General features: G+C 38.3%; 1 protein-coding gene across 1 annotated transcript in view; it reads left to right on the top strand.

Annotated features, from left to right (window-relative positions):
- Positions 1–19,900, top strand: part of hk2 (hexokinase 2) — a 75,735-nt gene that overhangs the window by 45,904 nt on the left and 9,931 nt on the right. The window contains exons 10-15 of the mRNA XM_061730360.1: positions 3,663–3,967; positions 4,841–4,989; positions 5,174–5,293; positions 8,724–8,819; positions 15,055–15,154; positions 16,099–16,282. Of these exons, the coding sequence (XP_061586344.1) occupies positions 3,663–3,967; positions 4,841–4,989; positions 5,174–5,293; positions 8,724–8,819; positions 15,055–15,154; positions 16,099–16,282 (954 nt within the window). The remainder of the gene's footprint in view (positions 1–3,662; positions 3,968–4,840; positions 4,990–5,173; positions 5,294–8,723; positions 8,820–15,054; positions 15,155–16,098; positions 16,283–19,900) is intronic.

Genomic DNA, 19,900 nt, shown 5'->3' with positions numbered 1-19,900 from the left:
TTTGTCGTCTTTGACCTGAAGACGGACAGTGCTGCACATTGAAGCAGCGTAGGAGATGGATCTGACGTTGATTTCTGTGGTTTTGTACCTGGGGTAACTTTCCAGTCAAGGTCCCACAGAAACCACTGCAGCCTTTACTTAACACACTGCACACACCACATTTCTTTGGGTCATCAATCCTCCACCCTCTTTTTTTTTTTTTTTTTTTTTTTTTTTTTACTAAAACCAAAAAAAAAAAAAAACATATAACATCTGCATAAAATAAGAACAACCACAGCCGTTACAATACAAATTGATACCACCACACCTTTCCATTTACCAAAACATTAAGAGAACAAATCTCCAAGAATATTCTGAATACACTGTAGACACACTGTAAGGAGGCTTCTCCTCCCTGACTTGAAGGAACTTTCTGGCTCCTTAAATTAGGGGGGGGGGGGGGGGGGGGGCTCGCAGGGGGAGAGAGCGCAAATTAATAACAGATATACATTATACATGACAAGCAAAACAATAATAGACAACACAATTCTGTTATTTGACATTTCTTTTCATTTAAGTGTGTCCTTATGTGTTCAAACTTTACTTATGATCTGAAGTAATCGAATCTCTGACTACGTTAAATACTTTTAACACAAGTAGAATGTTTTAAGACATGAGAGTCGCTTGTTACGGGTAGTTTAAGGCAATCCAATAACTAAGGCAGAAAACTGCTAATCTCTGTATATGGGCCCAGGATTGCTTAGACTTCCAGAAACAAAACCTCCTGTCTGCTCATCGGTGTGGTTAACCACTGTAAACGTCATTCCAGATGAGGTCCCAAAATTATCTGAACTTCAGAATCATAAACAAAGTTACCCAGCCGTGCACGGACTTGACACACTATATTCATCAATACGTTAAGACATTAATATTATTATTCCCTATGGTATCACGTGTACACACATGTGTATTTATATTCTGATTCCACTATAGTCTACTCCTACTAAGCAGAGTCGAATACAGAATCGATTCAAAGAGCCGGATTCACACTTCGACCACACATCGATCATTTTAGTAGACAACATTTGTACAAGCAAAATTATACACTAGGTATGTCCAGCTGCAAATGGATTACTTTCCCTGAATGGAGCCGTCTGATAAGAAGTTTCAACACGAAGTCACTCCGTGTGCTTAATCATTGAGGGTAACCCGACTCTCCACCAGCTTTATTTAACAGCTGGATACATCACCCTAGTAACATACCCTTTGTTAACTACACCAATCCCAAAAAAAAATAAATCCCTGACAGTGTATCCGATCTGTTCAGGAGCAGGAATTCTGTTCTCATATAAAATGAATTCATACACTGAACCATCAAATCAAATCGGATAAACAACCACCCACAAAAACAAACAATTATTTATTTATCTTACTAACTACTAACAGCTGACCGAATTAAACCTGTATTTTTAAGTGCTTCTCTGACTTCCCCAAATTTAAACAGAAGGATTTACACACATCACTGCAGGCGCGCCAGCAGTGATAATACAGCGAGCGTCTCACACCACGTTAATACAGAAAAATACAGCGTTTACAGGAATTCCACCTGGGGACTCTGACCCGCATTATAAAACTTAACTAAACTAAAACAGAAAAATACAGCGTTTACAGGACTCTTGACCTGATGGACTCCAACCCACAACTTAAACTAAACTAAAACAGAAAAATACAGCGTTTACAGGACTCTTGACCTGATGGACTCCAACCCACAACTTAAACTAAACTAAAACAGAAAAATACAGCGTTTACAGGACTCTTGACCTGATGGACTCCAACCCACAACTTAACTAAAACAGACTAAATTAACGTTGTGCATGACATATCAAAAGACAAAACCTATTTTTAATCTTTATGAGCTTGGGAAGAATTCAATCAGACAACCAATATTAATTTGATAAATCCAATGTGCAGAATTCCTACTCATCAGCGGTTTCTGCTTACCTTATTTTGACTAGTCAGGTTTTGGTTGTCTGCATGAAAACTTCCTCCAGGTCTCCTCTCCAGAATTCCACAGTCAGGAAACAACCAGATCACGTTTCAGGGTCACCATTGAAAGAATTCTCGTGTTCGTTTGTCTGGAGAACCAAGAAAGACTAGTGGAATAAAGTTACAGGTTAATACAACTTTTAATCATGTCAAGCACAAGGTTTTTCCGGCCGGAGGAGACTTGTCTCCGGCCGGGGTACACCTCTGTCAGACCGCGTGAGTCGGAGAGAAATGCACCACGTTTTCATGAGTCCAGTTGACTTTATACTCTAAAAGGAGGATGTTCTTTGCAAATGATTTTCATTGGTGGAGGGAACGGGAAAAGACCCCCAAAAGGTGTCACTTCTATCTCCTTTGTTATTTCTCTCACCTGGGGTGCCACCCCAGGACGCAGATAAGACCACCCAATGCTAAACATCTGTTTCTCTCCATTGTCTTTTCTTAACAAATGGTATGTATTTGAACTACCTGACATCTGCATCTAAAGCAAGCAGTCGAGCCGTCTACCGAGGCTGAATCCGTGACTACATGAAGGCAGCTGCCCTATAGCTGAACTGCTAAATAGGAGATTACTTTGCATATATAGAGAAAACCCCCAGTGTTAGACTCTTCGACCTCTTGACGATTTTCATGAAATCCTAACAAGTGCGTCTTGACTGAACTGGAATTCAGTTAACCTGCACATAGTTTACTAAAGCTGCATTTAAAGTGCTCGTCTAGAATACCAACGAGCATCGCTAATAAGCTGAACATATACAGTACAGATCAGAAGTTTGGACACACCTTCTCATTCAAACAAATGGGGAAGTGTGTCCAAACTTTTGGTCTGTACTGTCTAAACAAACCTCTTTTACATAATTAGAGGTTAGTCTGCTGAATTTCAAATCTTGGCCAAAACCTAGCCAGACAATTCACCTTGCTCTTTCATACCTGGAAGTTTAACACAAGTGTGGGTTTGCAAATCCCACAAAGGTGCTCAAGTGTACTCGCATATATGCCAAAATAAACACATATATCTAAACATTGTCTTCAAAATTCAGCACACTGCAAAAACTCAAAATCTTAACAAGAATATTAGTCTTATTTCTAGTTAAAATGTTTCATTTTTAGTCAAAAAATCTCATTACACTTAAAACAAGAGGCATTACCAGAAAAATAACTTATTTGACAATTTTCACCTGTTTCAAGTAAATTTTCACTTGAAATAAGTAGAAAAAATCTGCCAGTGGGACAAGATGTATCTTCTCATTACAAGGAAAAAAATCTTTCAGATTTTTCTACTTATTTTAAGTGAAAATCTACTTGAAACAGGTGAAAATTGTTGTTTTTTCCAGTGATGAGTCTTGTTTTAAGTCTAATGAAATTTTTTTTTTTTACTAAAAATGAGACATTTTAACTAGAAATAAATAATATTCTTGTTAAGATTTTGAGTTTTTGCAGTGCATTACCACACTTTGATTGTTTATAAAGCTTTTACAGGTTTTAAATCTCACGTGTAGAATCGCCTCAAGTGTTGTTGCTGTTTAGTTTTTTTTTTATTTGGGATTGTACTTGGAAGAGCTCAAATATGATAAACTTTACAGCATAATGGGACAGCACAAAATACTTATAACCTGACATTATATTCTGTCCTACAGATTCCCCAGGAGGCTCAACAAAATGTTGCGGCGACTTGTGCCGGATTGTGACGTGCGTTTCCAGCTGTCGCAGGACGGCAGCGGGAAAGGCTCAGCCATGGTAACGGCGGTCGCCCACCGCCTCGCTGCGCAGCACGTGGAGCGCCAGCGCATCCTGGACGCCCTGCGTTTGAGTCGCGAACAATTGCTGGAAGTGAAAAGGAGAATGGCGGAGGGGATGGCGCGAGGCTTGTCCAAGAACAGCCGCGAGCAAACGAGTGTCAAGATGCTTCCAACCTACGTCAGATCCATCCCAGACGGAACTGGTAAATATAAGAGAACAATTTAATTGTTGTGTTGCTTTTGCAATTGGAGGGAAAAAAAAAAAAAACAACCACCAATTAAAGCTGCAAGCAGCGATGAACGGGCCCTCGCGCGTGCAATTTTCACCAATAAAGGTTAAGGACTCAAAACGAAGTCCGATGACACCACCCACGACTCTCTATATCAAACCATTCAAAAAATATGGCAGAAAGTAGGAACTATCAAATATGGACCAATCAGATGAAGGGTGGGCACGCTTTTTGGCATCTATCGTCGCCACGGTAACGCTTTTGACTGAGAAAAGTAATGCGCGCTGTCGCAGGATGGAGACGCACATTTTGATGTATAACACACCTGGGTGCACGTTACGGTTCAGGCGAAGAAGCGGCTGAAGAAATGGCATAAACTGCGCCAAAATTACACAATTAATTCAAAATGGCCGACTTCCTGTTGGGTTTCCGCCATGGCACCAAGACACTTTTCTTTAAGTTGCGACATGATACAGGTGTGTACCGATTTTGGTGCATGTACGTCAAACCGTATTGTGGGGCTTGAGGCACGAAGTTTTCTAGGGGGCGCTGTTGAGCCATTTTGCCACGCCCATTAATGCAAACCATGAAATATCACATTTTTCCCCAGGCCTGGCTTGCGTGCAAAATTTGGTGACTTTTGGGGCACGTTTAGCGGGGCAAAAAGGCCCTCATTTCTTGGGAAGAAAAACGAGGAAAATAAAAACGAGAACAATTCCTACAGATACAATAAAGCCTTTGCACTGTAAGTGCTCGGGCCCTAATAAAAAGAACCAAAAAACAGTCTCATCCTGTCTCTTCACGTATATATTTGTTAAGGATTCTTGCCTCTTCTGTCCTGAATAGAAGATGGAAATTTCTTAAGTTTGGACCTCGGGGGTTCCAGCTTCCGGGTGCTGCTAGTGGGTCTGCACAGCGGGACGAAGCACAAGGTTGACATGCACCAGAAGATCTACAGCATCCCTCAGGAGACCATGCAGGGCACCGGGGACGAGGTAACACATCATCTCTGCTTATAGTACTAGAGTAGCAATCTTCAATTGTATTTTCAACAAATAAACCCTTTTATTTTTTCTAAGAAAAAGTTCAAAACTGTAATTTTTTAAGTTTTATTATTTTGGGGAACATAGCACATTAAATCCTGGTAAGAATGATTTTCATTTGTGATTTGTGTCCCAGTTGTTCAGCCATATTGTGGACTGCATTGCTGATTTCCTGGAATACATGGGCATGAGAGGCGCGTCCTTACCGCTGGGATTCACGTTCTCCTTCCCCTGTCATCAAAGCAAACTGGATGAGGTAACGTTTTAATTCTGTATTCCTTACATGTAAAATATTGGGTGGTATCAGATTGAATGATATTTAATCCACCCATAGTTTCATGAAGTGAGAGCACGGGTGGCATCTAATCAACAGAACAAAATCTTTTGTTTTCTGGAATTAAGGACATGGTTTCATGAACACTGGATACTTTAATTTGTGTTTTTCAAATTGCAGTATTAAAAACACTTATTTACATCACCATGAGGGACTAAATGCATCAAATTAATTTGTGTTATTTCATTCCATTTCTCCACTACACCATTGTCTACAGCAGGGATGTCAGACTCATATTAGGTAGAGCATTCCTTCAAATGAGACCTTAAGGGGGCCGGATAATTTTTTTTACGTCAATCAAATATCAATATAACTCAAGTCAACATAATTGCATGTTGGTACATGAAAACACCGGTAACACAATGTAAAATTACAAATTTAGTAGAGAAAAGAAATAGCCTACCAAAGAATATTTTTTTTCCTAATCATACTACTCTATTCTTAACAATAATTACAATGAGTCTCTCACAGAGTTAACAAAAAATAATAATCTACACACTTTTTTTAATTTAAATCTGAGTCAACCACTGAGTTAACAACTCATACAACACTTTATAAATTTAAATGAGTCACTTACAGTTAACAAAAATAGTCTCCTAAAGAAAACTTTTTTCCATCAAACAACTCTAAACCATTACAGATGGTGTTTGAATCTGAGTCACTTATTAATTAAGTTTAAGTTTATAAATAAGTGTTGTGTTGATCTGCCGAGAGGTGCGTCTGCAAGCGGGTGCGCGTGCATGTGTATGCGCGTGTCCGAACAAGGCGCCGCAGCTCAGCAACAGGTGAGACAATTGGACTGATAACAGCTCGAGCCAGAGACAATGAGATGACACGAGTTGTTCATGGCGTGCTGACAGAAAGGCAAGATTATACAGGAATCACTAGGAATCACGGGAGAAAACGCGTGGGAAAGAGGAAAAAAGACCAAAGAGGCTACCGGTTTTTCACGCGTTTTCTCCAGTGATTCCAAGTGATTCCTGTAATCTTGCCTTTCTGTCAGCACGCCATGAACAACTCGTGTCATCTCATCGTCTCTGGCTCGAGCTGTTATCAGTCCAATTGTCTCACCTGTTGCTGAGCTGCGGCGCCTTGTTCGGACACGCGCATACACATGCACGCGCACCCGCTTGCAGACGCACCTCTCGGCAGATCAACACAACACTTATTTATAAACTTAAACTTAATTAATAAGTGACTCAGATTCAAACACCATCTGTAATGGTTTAGAGTTGTTTGATGGAAAAAAGTTTTCTTTAGGAGACTATTTTTGTTAACTGTAAGTTAACAACTCGAGCTGTTATCAGTCCAATTGTCTTACCTGTTGCACTGAGCTGCGGCGCTGAGCTCGGACGTGCACCCGCTCGCAGATCAGCACAACAATAAGCTACATTTTCTATTGGTAGTTATGAAAGGCAATCCATTTTCCAGAATAGTCTGTTGAGATGGTTAGTCCAGCTGCCCTGTTTTCAGGAGATTTATAAATTTTTTTTTAAAATTTATATTATTATAATTTTTTTATATCCCTGATATCCCTGGTCTACAGAAAAAGCTGGTCTACAGAAAAAGAAAACATTTTAAAAAGTGCTTATGCTGCCGAATACTGGGGCTGGGCGGTATGGACTAAAACATTTCTCACGATAATTTCTGGCATTTATTCCGATAACGATAAAAATGACAATAAAAAAATACCAATTCAACTCCACCTTTGTAACTATAAATCTATCACCACATTCAGTCTTTGGAGCCAAAACACTGCTCTAAAAGATACTAAATACTACTAAACTACACCAATTAAATTGAATTGATTAAAACCAATTAAATGAGTTACACCTGTACTGCAAAACTGGAATGACTCAGATGTTTGTTACACAAACACGTATCAACGGGAATGTATCCTTTTTTCTTTCAGGCTCCTTTCTTTCTTTCTTTCTTTCTTTCTTTCTTTCTTTCTTTCTTTCTTTCTTTCTTTCTTTCTTTCTTTCTTTCTTTCTTTCTTTCTTTCTTTCTTCCTTCACGTACGTTGTGCGTCGATTTAACGCAGAACCATAAATCCGGTTTTACACAAAAACGTCATCAACGGGAATTTATCGTTTTTACCGCGAGATGACAAATTCTTACCGTGGGGAATTCTTTTGACGGTATATCGTGAACGATAAAATATCACTCCATCCATCCATCCATCCATCCATCCATCCATCCTACAGCCACTGCAGATTTCTGCTGCATGTTTGAAAAGATTTGGACAAACCAGGTGTTGCTCATTTGTTTAAAGATTTAATATTTCTTGCTTGTTAATACAGTGGCTCATTCACAATCATCATCACACAAAGCCAGGGGATTCAAATGAATACATAAATAAAATTGTTATATACATTAGTATACTTCGAATGGAAACCTGTGTGATTTAAAGATCCACCCTACGACAGTCAATGCCACAGAGAGACTTCGGACATTTTCCTTTTGGTGTGATGATTAAGAAATGACATTCAAATCCTAAAGCTGCAGATTTTTTTTTTTTTAACTTCACACCTAAAAAAATAGGACCAAATTAAATCTATGACAGCTTCGCTGTATAAGGCCAAAATGAATCACCTCTGGTGCAACAGGCAAGTCTCCATAAGTGGGTAAGATTCCCGGGGTTGGAAAGGGCATCAAAAATTTAGAATATTTTTATTGAAGAAAAATATAAAAAAGAACTAGAGAAAAAAAACCTAGCAACACTTTATGTATATTTGTAATTAGTAAGTAAGTAAGTAACATTTATTTATAAAGTACATTTAAAACAGATATTCTTAAGTCACCTTAAGCGAGGCTGTTGTAAATGTAAAGGGTTCTAAAACCACACTGAAAAGGTTGTACAATGTTGTGCATGTTTAACAAAGGGAGAAACTGAGAAAAAAAAGCTTTATATATATATATATATATATATATATATACTGCTTTCTGGCTTGGGGCTCCAAACATTTGCATTGCCTGTTGGCAAGCGGTGCCTCTGATTATGCTATTAGTGTCCAAGCATTCATTTATTTTAATTAATTCTTACACCAAAAAAATACCCCCCAAGGAATTTTGTAGACATTTAGGTGGAATAAACGTGGGTGAATCCAAAAAAAAAAGAGGTTTAAAATGTTTTGGAGTCATAATAAGCATATTTGTCCATGTCCTTCTGAATTATAAAAATATTTACAACAGATGTCAAATTATCATTTCGTGTTTGCATTTCTCAAAGGGAACAAGTGAAGAAAAAGTGTGACTCAACCGATCCATATCTTTAGTATATTTGTATGCAGTTATTCTTTGCACGCACACAAGGACACACACTCACAAAAGCCTGCTGTCGTTTGTCCAGGGAATTCTTCTGAAGTGGACAAAGGGTTTCAAAGCCAGCGGCTGCGAGGGGAGAGATGTTGTTACTTTACTAAAAGAGGCTGTCAGACGAAAACAGGTGAGTTCAACTAATGGTTGACATTTCAGTTATTCTAACTTTAACCAAAGAAAAGTATAACCATGGTGATACTTTGTGAAAATCTCAGCTTTGATGTAGAAGGACAAAAACACCTTTATTCTTCGACAAATTACTATAATTTGTGCTGCAGTTGTATAGAAAAAGAGCGTGAAGATCCTCTGTGAAGACGTCGGAGGATGAAGGCAGCGGATGATTATTTAAAATGTCATGCAGACAAAGGCCCAATCTCAATACTCCCCCTACTTTTCTTCACTCGCCCTTCTTTTCTCCACTCGCACTTCTTTTCTTCCCTAACCCCTAAAAAAGAAGGGGGAGATTTTAGGGCACTTGAGATCTAGGGCACTTGGCCCAGGTGCCTGTCCCATTTCTCCTACTCCCCCTCGTTTTCATCCCTAACCTGATCAGGAAGCAGAGAGCCAAAAGCTGTTTTAATTTCAGCTGTAGCGCTGTTAATATGGCACTTTATTAAGTTTTAATATTTTTTTAGGCATAAAGGTAACCTTAAGATCCCCAACCTGGGCTCAGTTTATCCAAATAACGCCTGTTAAGAAATTTGACCCGATGTTATCGGAGATGAGAAGAGCCCCCGCCCCCGGGGAGCAGCAGCAGCTCACAGCCCGAGAAGAGACGTGTCCGCTGGGTCAAGCTGCTCCGTCAGCCCCGGGAGAGAAACTCTCTCCTGGGACGCAGCTCTGTTGAGAATTACGCTGGCTGAAATAAATCATTTAGGAAGATGTTGGTTTAATAGATGAAATCTAACAGTTGTAGCTACGCCTGTTAAGAAATTTGCTCCGAAATTTAGAGATTTCTGTCTGCCGGCTCCGGAGTTAAGGTCCGCGTTAAATAGACGCAGCCTATGGCGTAGCTTACGTAACCTACGGCGTCGCTTACGTAACCTACGGCGTCGCTTACGTAGGTTCGTAACCATATTCCGGCGCGATCTTAGCGAACAACGGACAAAAAAGGGATTATGTACATTCACTGAGTGAATATTATGAAAGTAAAATATTGGTTTGCGCCGAGAAATGTAATCAAAATGCATTTTTATGCAGAAACTAATTCAAAATATTGATTTTATTCCCAAAAAAATAAGAAATGTCCGCCATGTATTTTTCTTTGATTCAGTCCGCAAATGACGACGAAAAGCATTCTGGGAAATTTTCATACCCCCTTGCTCGCCAAGTGAGCATCTGCAAACCCTCGATTTGAAGGGGCTATCCTCAGCCCCTAGCCCTCGTTATGCCCACTCCCCCTAGGTGAAAAGAGGAATTGGGACACCACTACCTTCACGGGAACGCGCAAAAGTTAGGGTTAGTGAAGAAAAGGAGGGCGAGGGGGAGTATTGGGACGCAGCCAAAGTCCTTATATAATACAATAAATCATGATGATGTAGTTTGGCTAAAACACTATTTCATTGTATTAATGAGGCCAAAAACAGCTGGAAATTAGATTACTGACTTTACATTGACCGGCTACCTCACATCCAGTGGTGGCAGAGACGTAGAAATGTACACAAGACGTTTCCATTAAACTTTTAAACTTTAAACTGGTTTATCGAATACCAGAAAAAACACCCTGTGAAGGCGTAACATTGTTTTTTCTTGAATATTTTTCATGGAGTTTTTTTCAAATTACAGCAATTCCCTCTACTGGTTTTTCTTTATTTCTACCACAAAACATCACATTTGGGGCCGGTGCAGGGGGGTCAGCAGATGTGGGCATTTAATGGTCTCACATCAAAAATTGAGGAGGGGAAGAGTTTACCAATCAATACGGCTTTCAGAAAATCAAATAGAGAGTTCTTTCTTTTCTTTTCTTTTGTGTTTATTTTGGTCATCCAAAAAACAATGTTATTCCATCGGTGCAACAATCATCATCATACAGCACACATGGGGAAAACAGCAAAACCAGAGGAGGAACTACAGAGATGAGCTCAAATAAATGAGACCAAAAAAGGTGTAGCTGAAGCCTGAGATTGTGATGCCTATAACCCTGTTATCATACAATCAATACTAGACAATGTTTATAAAAAAAAAGTGCAGGAAAAAAAGTTAATGATTATTAGAGCACAAAAACAAAAGACAAATAAACAAACAGTTTGGGCTATCAAAGTATAAATATACATGTAGTGGGATGTCAATACAAATTTGCGTCCATGTTTTTGTAGTATCAGTACTTAAGTATCAGCTCCTGGATGCTGCGTGGAAGGAGATTGTTGTGAGCTTTGAATGGGACTAATAAACAGAGGTGGACAGAGTACTCGACCCCAGTACTTGAGTAAGAGTACAAATACTAATGGTCAAAATTTACTCCGTTACAAGTAAAAGTAGCTCAGTCAAAATATTACTCCAGTAAGAGTAGAAAAGTACTTGCTTTTAAAGGTACTTAAGTATCCAAAAGTAAATGCTTTTAAATTTACTTTAAGTAAAAGTAAGAGTAAGAGTAAATTTCTTATTTTCCACATCAGTAAATTACTATATTTTTTCTAAATTAATTTAAGGATCTTTTAACTCTTGTTTCTGAGAATTGGATGTTGAGTTGTTGAAAGCAGAGAGGTAGTTCTGCTTCGGCAGACACAATAAACATTTGAAAATAAATGTCTGTGGTTTGTCCGTGCCCTCGTTTTTTACTCGGTCGAACTCAAACATTGAGTTAAGATACGGCCAAGGATTTTGTGAAAGTCCCTGCTCCGAGTCCGGCTCATTATCAGACTCAGACGACTCAGCGGATTGTCTTTCTTCTCCTGACGCAGGCGTAGCCGTTGTTGCGGCTCTGTCTTGACTTGTTGCGGCTCTGTCTTGACAAACGCAGGCTACTTTGGCGGTATCGTTTTGAGGAGGCTTGACGTATTTCCGCTTTACGTACATCCCAGTGGAGAGCGTGCACTGTGATAGGTCTCCTCCCTTGACAAAAACAGCTTGTGTCCAATAGGATTTTAGGGAAGAAGAAAAAAGAGCAGACCTGAAAGTAACGAGTACTTTTCAGCCTTCCTAGAAATTTACTTGAGTAAAAGTAAAAATATTTGTCTTGGAAATGTATTCAAGTAAGAGTAATAAGTACCAAAGAAATCTAATACTCAAGTAAAGTACAAATCCTCTGGATATGTACTTAAGTACAGTACTCAAGTAAATTTACTCCGTTACTGTCCACCACTGCTAATAAGGTTTGCAGCTTGACTAAATCCGAGAATTTGAGAGTATTTAAATTTATAAAAAGAGCGTTGGTGGGCTCATGGAACGCTTTTCTCTTTATTATTCGTTTCTGTAATATAAAAATTGGTTTTAAATGGGTCTTGTATGTGTTTCCCCACATCTCCACACAGTAAGACGTGTATGGAACTACAAAGGAACAAGAGGTTGAGTGACTTTGAGTTTAAACATTCTTTTGATTTATTTACAATTGCAATGGTTCTAGACATTTTCTTTTTGACATAATTAATGTTTGATTTCCATTTCAATTTATGATCGAGTGTTCCAAGGAATTTGTATTCTGTTACTCTTTCAATGGGAATATTGTTAAGTTTATAGAAATTTCTTCATTGATCTTTCGGTTTCCAAAAATTAAAAGCTTGGTCTTACTTAAATTTAGGGAAAGTTTATTGGTGTCAAACCACTTTTTCATAAAAATCCATCTCCCCTTCCACTGTTCTCAGGAGCTGCTCCAGATTCATACATCACATTTGGGGGGGTCTGCACGTGTGGGCATTTTATGGTCTCACATCAAAGATTGAGGAGGGGAAGAGTTTACCAATCAATACGGCTTTCAGAAAATCAAATAAAGAGTTGGATCACATTTTACTGTGAAAGGGTTTATATTTGTGCGGGAAAAAAAATAAAACCCTGTTTCCCCTTTTGATGAAGCCGAATCTGACCAGAAGAGGCCCAAGTGGAGACCACGGTCCCTTTTCATTGTTGTGACAATCAGCCACAATCAGCTTCCCTTTCAGTGCTCGTGCATCGCAGCTGTGCTGCGGGGGAAGGAAAGTTCTGCCTTGCAGATATTGTATCGCAGAAATAAAATACGAATCCTGAGTTTTATTTGCATTTTACGCAAAGTCCTGACTTCATCAGAATGTAGATTGTGTAAAATCTATGGAAACATCTGCAGAAGTAAATTTCAAGTGATTAATAAGCTAAATCATGTATGTAACATGTAATCAGTGATGTCATCAACGCTTAAGTGGCAGTTAGTGAGAGAGTTGGGGGTTGGGTTTTATTATTAATAATAATAATATTGATCCAGGGTTGGGATGGCAGTGGCCGAGATGGCTGGCAAATATTTTGAGATATTCCGATTAAAAGCTGCTTAATTACCGGTACTTGAAAACATTTCAACATCACTATTGGCCAATCAGGACTGTGTGAAGTGACTATTCACTGACCTTTGAGGCAGGTTGTGTGTGTTAGACCTTGAACTTTATTTTCACATGAAAATACTGTGTTCTTTTGTCTGGTGTCCCAAATAAAACTAGTGGAAAGAGTCACAGGTTAATAGGGATGGGAATTGATAAGATTTTTTCGATTCCGATTCTCTTATCGATTCTGCTTATCGATTCGATTCTTTATCGATTCTCTTATCGATTCTCATTTGGAAAAAAGGAGAAGAAACTATTTTAGTATCAACTTTGTTTTAATAAAACAAAGTTGATACTAAAATTGTTTCTTTGTTTCAATTTCTTTGTTTCTCCGATCTTTTTTGTTCAAAGATATAAAACTTTTATATCTTTGAACAAAAAAAATATAAGTGAGGTCTTAAGACGCCCTCAGCCTTGGCTCCTCGATGGTGCCAGGGGGTCTCCACAAAATGATTTGTAATATACAGTAAAATATGTATTTAATATAAAATAATAATAATAAAATAATTTTCCTGCTGGGCGCAAATGCGCATGCTGCGCAACGTGCTTGGTGACGTCATTCGCGCCCACTGGAATCGATAAGGGAATCGTTTTGGAAAAAGGCAAACGATTCCAAGGAATTGAAACACTGGGAACCGGTTCTCAACAAGAACCGGTTCTCGATTCCCATCCCTACAGGTTAATACAACTTTTAATCATGTCAAGCACAAGGTTTTTCCGGCCGGATGGTACACTTCTCTTAGACCACGTAGGTACGAGAGAAATGCACACCGTGGTCATCAGCCTAGTTGAATTTATACTCTAAAGGGGGTGTTCTTTGCAAGTGAATTTCATTGGTTGAGCCTAAGAGACGTGTCACTTCCGTCTTCCTTTTCCCTGGGGTGTCAAGCCTAGCTCACAGGTGAGACTCCCCACAGCTAAGCGTCTGCTTATTCCCCCATGGCATGTGTATTGCAAATTAATTTCATTAGGAGAGTCAGATCAAGGGGAAATCACCTTAAGGTGTCACCTTTCCCCCGTCTCCTCTCCAACAATGTGTATTTGTATTTAACTTCTAGTCTACCCGTAACACCAGGAGGTGGCTCCATGAATTGCTACATACAAGGTTACTTTGAATATAAAGAGAAAGCCCACCAGTGTTGGAAATGCTTTCAGCTTTTAACAATTTCATGAAATCCTAACACACATAAACTCCCTTTATTAAAGGTTCACTGCTGTAAGGTGGGCATAATTACTTGTATATCTTACATGTTTTTCAGTTTTTATTTAACTCAGAACTTCAGTACAAAATGTATTTCTCAATAAACAATCCATTTAGTATTTTCTCACGTATTGTTTGTCTTTATTCTCATTTGGCTTGACGGCCATAATTAGGCAACAGTTTACTTCTTTTCTAGTGAAATTGTTTTCCGTGTGAACATTTGAATATTTCCAGTGATTTGATTTGGTTTCATTTCATTTCATTTGTTTATTTGGAAGGGACAGATACAGAAAACATAGACAGACATAAATGGCATAAATCTGATGCCTGTATCATAGCGTTTATAGCGAATGCTAATTTGCAACACTCGTCCCTGACAGGGCTCACATCACAATTAAAAGAAAGGAGTTAGAAAAGTACACATACTTGACATGCACTTACAAACATTAAAAACATACACAATACAAATATTAAAAACATACTAAATTACACACATAATAAGAGCTAGCTTTGTTTATCTAGGCCTATCTGCACACACACCTCTACTGCTATTCATTAATAATTAATTATTAATAATATAATAATAATGATAATTAATAAATTAATAATAAATGGTTGCATTTGACGGCTGTGAATGACTCTCTCGTTTCTGCGTTCAGGAATTTGACCTGAACTTTGTGGCGGTAGTTAATGACACGGTGGGAACCATGATGACCTGCGCCTACGGGGACCCCCGGTGTGAGGTGGGACTCATCGTAGGTAAGAACGTTGACCAAATGAGTTTATAAATTCACTGACCTACAATGGGTAGTGTTTTTTGTCAACATTTGGTGGAAAAAGATTTTTTTTTTTTTTTCATGTTTTTTTCACTGCTCAGATGTCGTGTTTGTTTTCATGAACAATGTATGTTCATTGTGCATTTTATATAACACTCTGATTGTTCTATATCTGACCTACTGTGTTGAAGTTTGGGGGAATGCCTGTAAAACATTTATATTCAGTTAATTTTCATTTTGCAAAAAAGAGCCATAAGAATAATCAGTAGAAAACGATATAGAGATCCAACAAATCCATTATTCCTTCAGTTAAAATTGTTGAAATTTCATGAATTAGTAGACTATAATATTCTGCAAATTATGTTTAAAGCTCATAAAACCTTTACCAATCAACGTTCAGAAAAGATTTGAAAAAAGTGAAAGCAAGTATAACTTAAAAGGAACAGAGATCTTTAAAAAAACAAGATTCAGGACTAAATTGATGGAACGTTGTGTTTCTGTGAAAGGAATCAGTTTATGGAACAATCTGAATAAAGAAAACAAAGAATCCAAATCAAACATTACATTCAAAAGAACAATTAAAGCCTGTATGTTAAGGAAATATAATGAAATATGTTAGTTAAGTTTGATTGACATATCCATAGCCGGCGGTAATTTTATTTTATTTTAGTTTTTTATTTACTTAGTTGTTTTTTTTTTTTTTTTCATTTTTAATTTATGTTATTTGTGTTAATTTATTTCTTGGAAAAAGGGGCAGATTAGATAAGATTCTTCTTCTTTCTGCTCCCTTTTCATTCACAATTTATGAACATTTGTATTTGTATTTGTATTTAATTGTTTGTTTTAATTTTTTGAATGAAATAAAGAATAAAATGAAATGAAATGAAAAATGAACGTGCGCGTAACGATCCTGCCTTGTCATTTCAGGCACCGGGACAAATGTCTGCTACATGGAGGAAATGTGCAACATCGACACGGTGGAGGGAAACGACGGTCAGATGTGCGTCAACGTGGAGTGGGGAGCGTTCGGTGACAGCGGAGAACTGGATGACTTTGTCACCCAGTTTGACTGTATCGTCGACGATTGCTCTAACCACCCCGGCAAACAGAGGTATTTGAGGGGTAATTTGAGAAAAAGTACTGTCTGTTTGTCAAGAAAAACCTCCGAACAGTACAAAGAAAGTGAAGAGCAGGAGAGAGCCAGGCCACTTCACATTTGTTTTTTTCTTTGTGAGTGATTTGCACTTCCAGACGCAATCCTGGTGGGTTTTGAGTAACGATTTAAATTTGTTTCAAGGAAGGGTGGAAAGTACGACGGAGTATTAGGGCCAAACAAAAAAACAAAAAAAGGAAATTACGAGAATAAAGTCATAATGTAATGAGAATAAAGTCGTAAAATTACTAGAATAAAGTCATAATATTACGAGAATAAAGTCGTAATATTACGAGAATAAAGTTGTAATATATTATAAATATATAAATATAACTTCACAAGATGCTCAATATTCTTCATTTTAACACAGGGAGAAGATGCTGTTCCTGTTAGAGTTCTCATAAATTACCACTTTATTTTCATAATATTATGACTTTATTCTCATAAATTACCACTTTATTTTGATAATATTATGACTTTTTTCTCATAAATTACCACTTTATTCATTACGACTTTATTCTCGTAATGTCACAACTTTATTCTCGGAATTTTACGACTTTATTCTCGGAATTTTACGACTTTATTCTCGTAATGTTACGACTTTATTCTCCTAATATTACGACTTTATTCTATTACGACTTTATTCTCGTAATGTTACGACTTTATTCTCCTAATATTACGACTTTATTCTATTACGACTTTATTCTCGCAATATTACGACTTTATTCTCGTAATTTTACGACTATATTCTCATAATATTACGACTTTATTCTATTACGACTTTATTCTCGTAATTTTACGACTTTATTCTCATTATATTATGACTTTATTCTCGTAATTTCCAATTTTTTTTGTCTTAGTTTGGCCCTAATACTCCGTCGTAGGAAAGGGTGGGATCTCCTCTATGGTTTCAGAGTGGGATGTAATCTCAAATTATTATAATCTTTATTTAACCAGGAAAAAAGTCTCGTTGTGATTAAAAATCTCTTTAACAAGAGAGTCCTGGCCAAGACAGGCAGCAGCACAAACACAAAGTTGCACAAACCCACAATAACAAAACAGTTAAAAACAAATCAGGAATACAGATCACAAACAAAATCAGCAGTCGATGCATCTACAGCCAGTTGTACTTGCTTCCAAGTCTTTCAGAAGAACCTTAAAAGCATCAAGTGACACCAGATTATTAAATTTTAAGATTTTCTGCAGCTCATTCCAAGCAGAGGGACCCTTGGTACAGTCAATAAAAATAAGACCTGCGACCGAAGATTCTGCCTCCCAGTGCTTTTTTGAGAGAGATACCTCCCCAAATAAGCTGGAAGCAGGACCAGAATGGCCTTAACAAAGACAATGATTTTGGCCCAATCCCAATACACCCCCTACTTTCTTTCACTACCCCTAAAAAAGAAGGGACAGATTTTAGGACACTTGAAATCTTCCCAGGGCCTGTCCCAATACTCCCACTACCTCTACTTTCACCGGGTCAACCTGCGCCGTCGTCCCGGGGAGAAACCTGCAGCTCTGTGGAAAATTACCGCTGGCTGAAATAAATCATTTAGGAAGATAAATGTTGGTTTAATAGATGAAATCTAACAGTTGTAGCTACGGCTGTTAAGGAATTTGCTCCGAAAATTTCGAGATTTCTGCCTGCCGGCAGAGCCTACGGCGTAGGGTACGGCGTACGGTGCGCGTCGCCACGTAACATCGACGCAGAGCCTACGGCGTAGGTTACGTAACCTACGCCGTAGGCTCTGCGTTGGTGTAACGCGGCCCATTTGTCACGGGAAACCCTTGCAACCTCACACTGCAAAAACTCAAAATCTTACCAGGAATATTTGTCTTATTTTTAGTTAAAATGTCAAATATTTAGTCAGAAAATCTCATTACACTTAAAACAAGAGTCATTACAAGAAAAATAACATGTTGTGTGACAATTTTCACCTGTTTCAAGTAAATTTTCACTTGAAATAAGTAGAAAAATCTGCCAGTGGGACAAGATTTATCTTCTTATTACAAGCAAAAAAATCTTGTTCCACTGGCAGATTTATCTACTTATTTTAAGTGAAAATTGTTGTTTTTTCCAGTGATGAGTCTTGTTTTAAGTGTAATGAGATTTCTTTTTTTAACTAAAAATTAGACATTTTAACTAGAAATAAGACAAATATTCTTGTTAAGATTTTGAGTTTTTGCAGTGCAGGTCGCCCTAACTACGAACTGTCTCCACATGTTTGAGCTAAAGAGGCCTCTGTACACGGCACTTCCTGCTTCGTGGGTTATGAGGGACAAACTGTAGACTGTATAAAACCACGGATGAAGCATTAAGTCACGTGACCCAGAGGTTTCTGAAGAGCGGTTTTCACCGTGTTGGGCACAGCCGTGTTGCTTTGGAAGCAGAAACACGGCCCCCATGTGTCAATCAAAGTTACCTTTGCTCCTTTAGCCAAAGCCCCGCCAAAATATCCACAGCTGCTGTCAGACGTTTACAGTGGGACGTACCGTTTAACATGCTGACTGGACGTGCAACATCAAAAATGACCATCGCTAGCCATTGGTAGAGGCAACTGTCAATCAATCACATTAGAAATAAATTTAATTCATAAACTCTCCTGGGGTGGTTAAAAAAAAAAGCCACCGTCCTAAGAGATGTCATTGATTCGAAATCAAGCGATTGAGACCAAAATGTTTCTTTAACCCAGATAAGATAAGATAAGATAATCCTTTAATAGTCCCACAGAGGGGAAATATGCAGTTTACAGCAGCAAAGGGGATCGTGCAAAAACAAGAGGCATCAATAGAATAGAAAAGTATCAATAGAAAAAAGTAATAACACAGTAATAATAACACACTATAAACAGTAAACTGGTATATACAATAATAATACTAATAATAAGAAAAATAAATAATAAGAAATACTAAAAATAACAGATGGATATTTACATAATTGCACGTTGCAGTGAATGAAAAATATTGCACATTATTTCCCTTGTTATACCTTTGTGCTGTCTTTGGGTCAAGGGAGGGAGAAGGGAGAAAAGAAGGAATGAAGGAAAGTAAGGAAGAAAGGAGAAAAGAAGGAAGGAAGTAGGAAAGGAAGGAAGGAAGGAAGGAAGGAGAAAAGAAGGAAGGAAGGAAGGAAGGAAGGAAGAAAAGAAGGAAGGAAGGAAGGAAGGAAGGAAGGAAGGAAGGAAGGAAGGAAGGAGGAAAGGGAGTAAGGAAGAGAGAAAAGGTGGAAGGAAGGAAGGAAGGAAGGAAGGAAGGAAGGAAGGAAGGAAGGAGAAAAGAAGGAAGGAAGGAAGTAGGAAAGGGAGTAAGGAAGGAAGGAAGGAGAAAAGAAGGAATGAAGGAAAGTAAGGAAGAAAGGAGAAAAGAAGGAAGGAAGGAAGTAGGAAAGGGAGTAAGGGAGGAAGGAAGGAAGGAAGGAAGGAAGTAGGAAAGGGAGTAAGGGAGGAAGGAAGGAAGGAAGGAAGTAGGAAAGGGAGTAAGGGAGGAAGGAAGGAAGGAAGGAAGGAAGTAGGAAAGGGAGTAAGGAAGAGAGAAAGGAAGGAAGGAAGGAGAAAGGAAGGAAGGAAGGAGAAAGGA

This window comes from Cololabis saira, chromosome 9, assembly GCF_033807715.1.
Source record: "Cololabis saira isolate AMF1-May2022 chromosome 9, fColSai1.1, whole genome shotgun sequence".
Lineage (NCBI taxonomy): Eukaryota > Metazoa > Chordata > Actinopteri > Beloniformes > Belonidae > Cololabis > Cololabis saira.
Note: the sequence above shows the minus strand (reverse complement) of the source record. Positions and strands in the feature narration are given on the sequence as shown.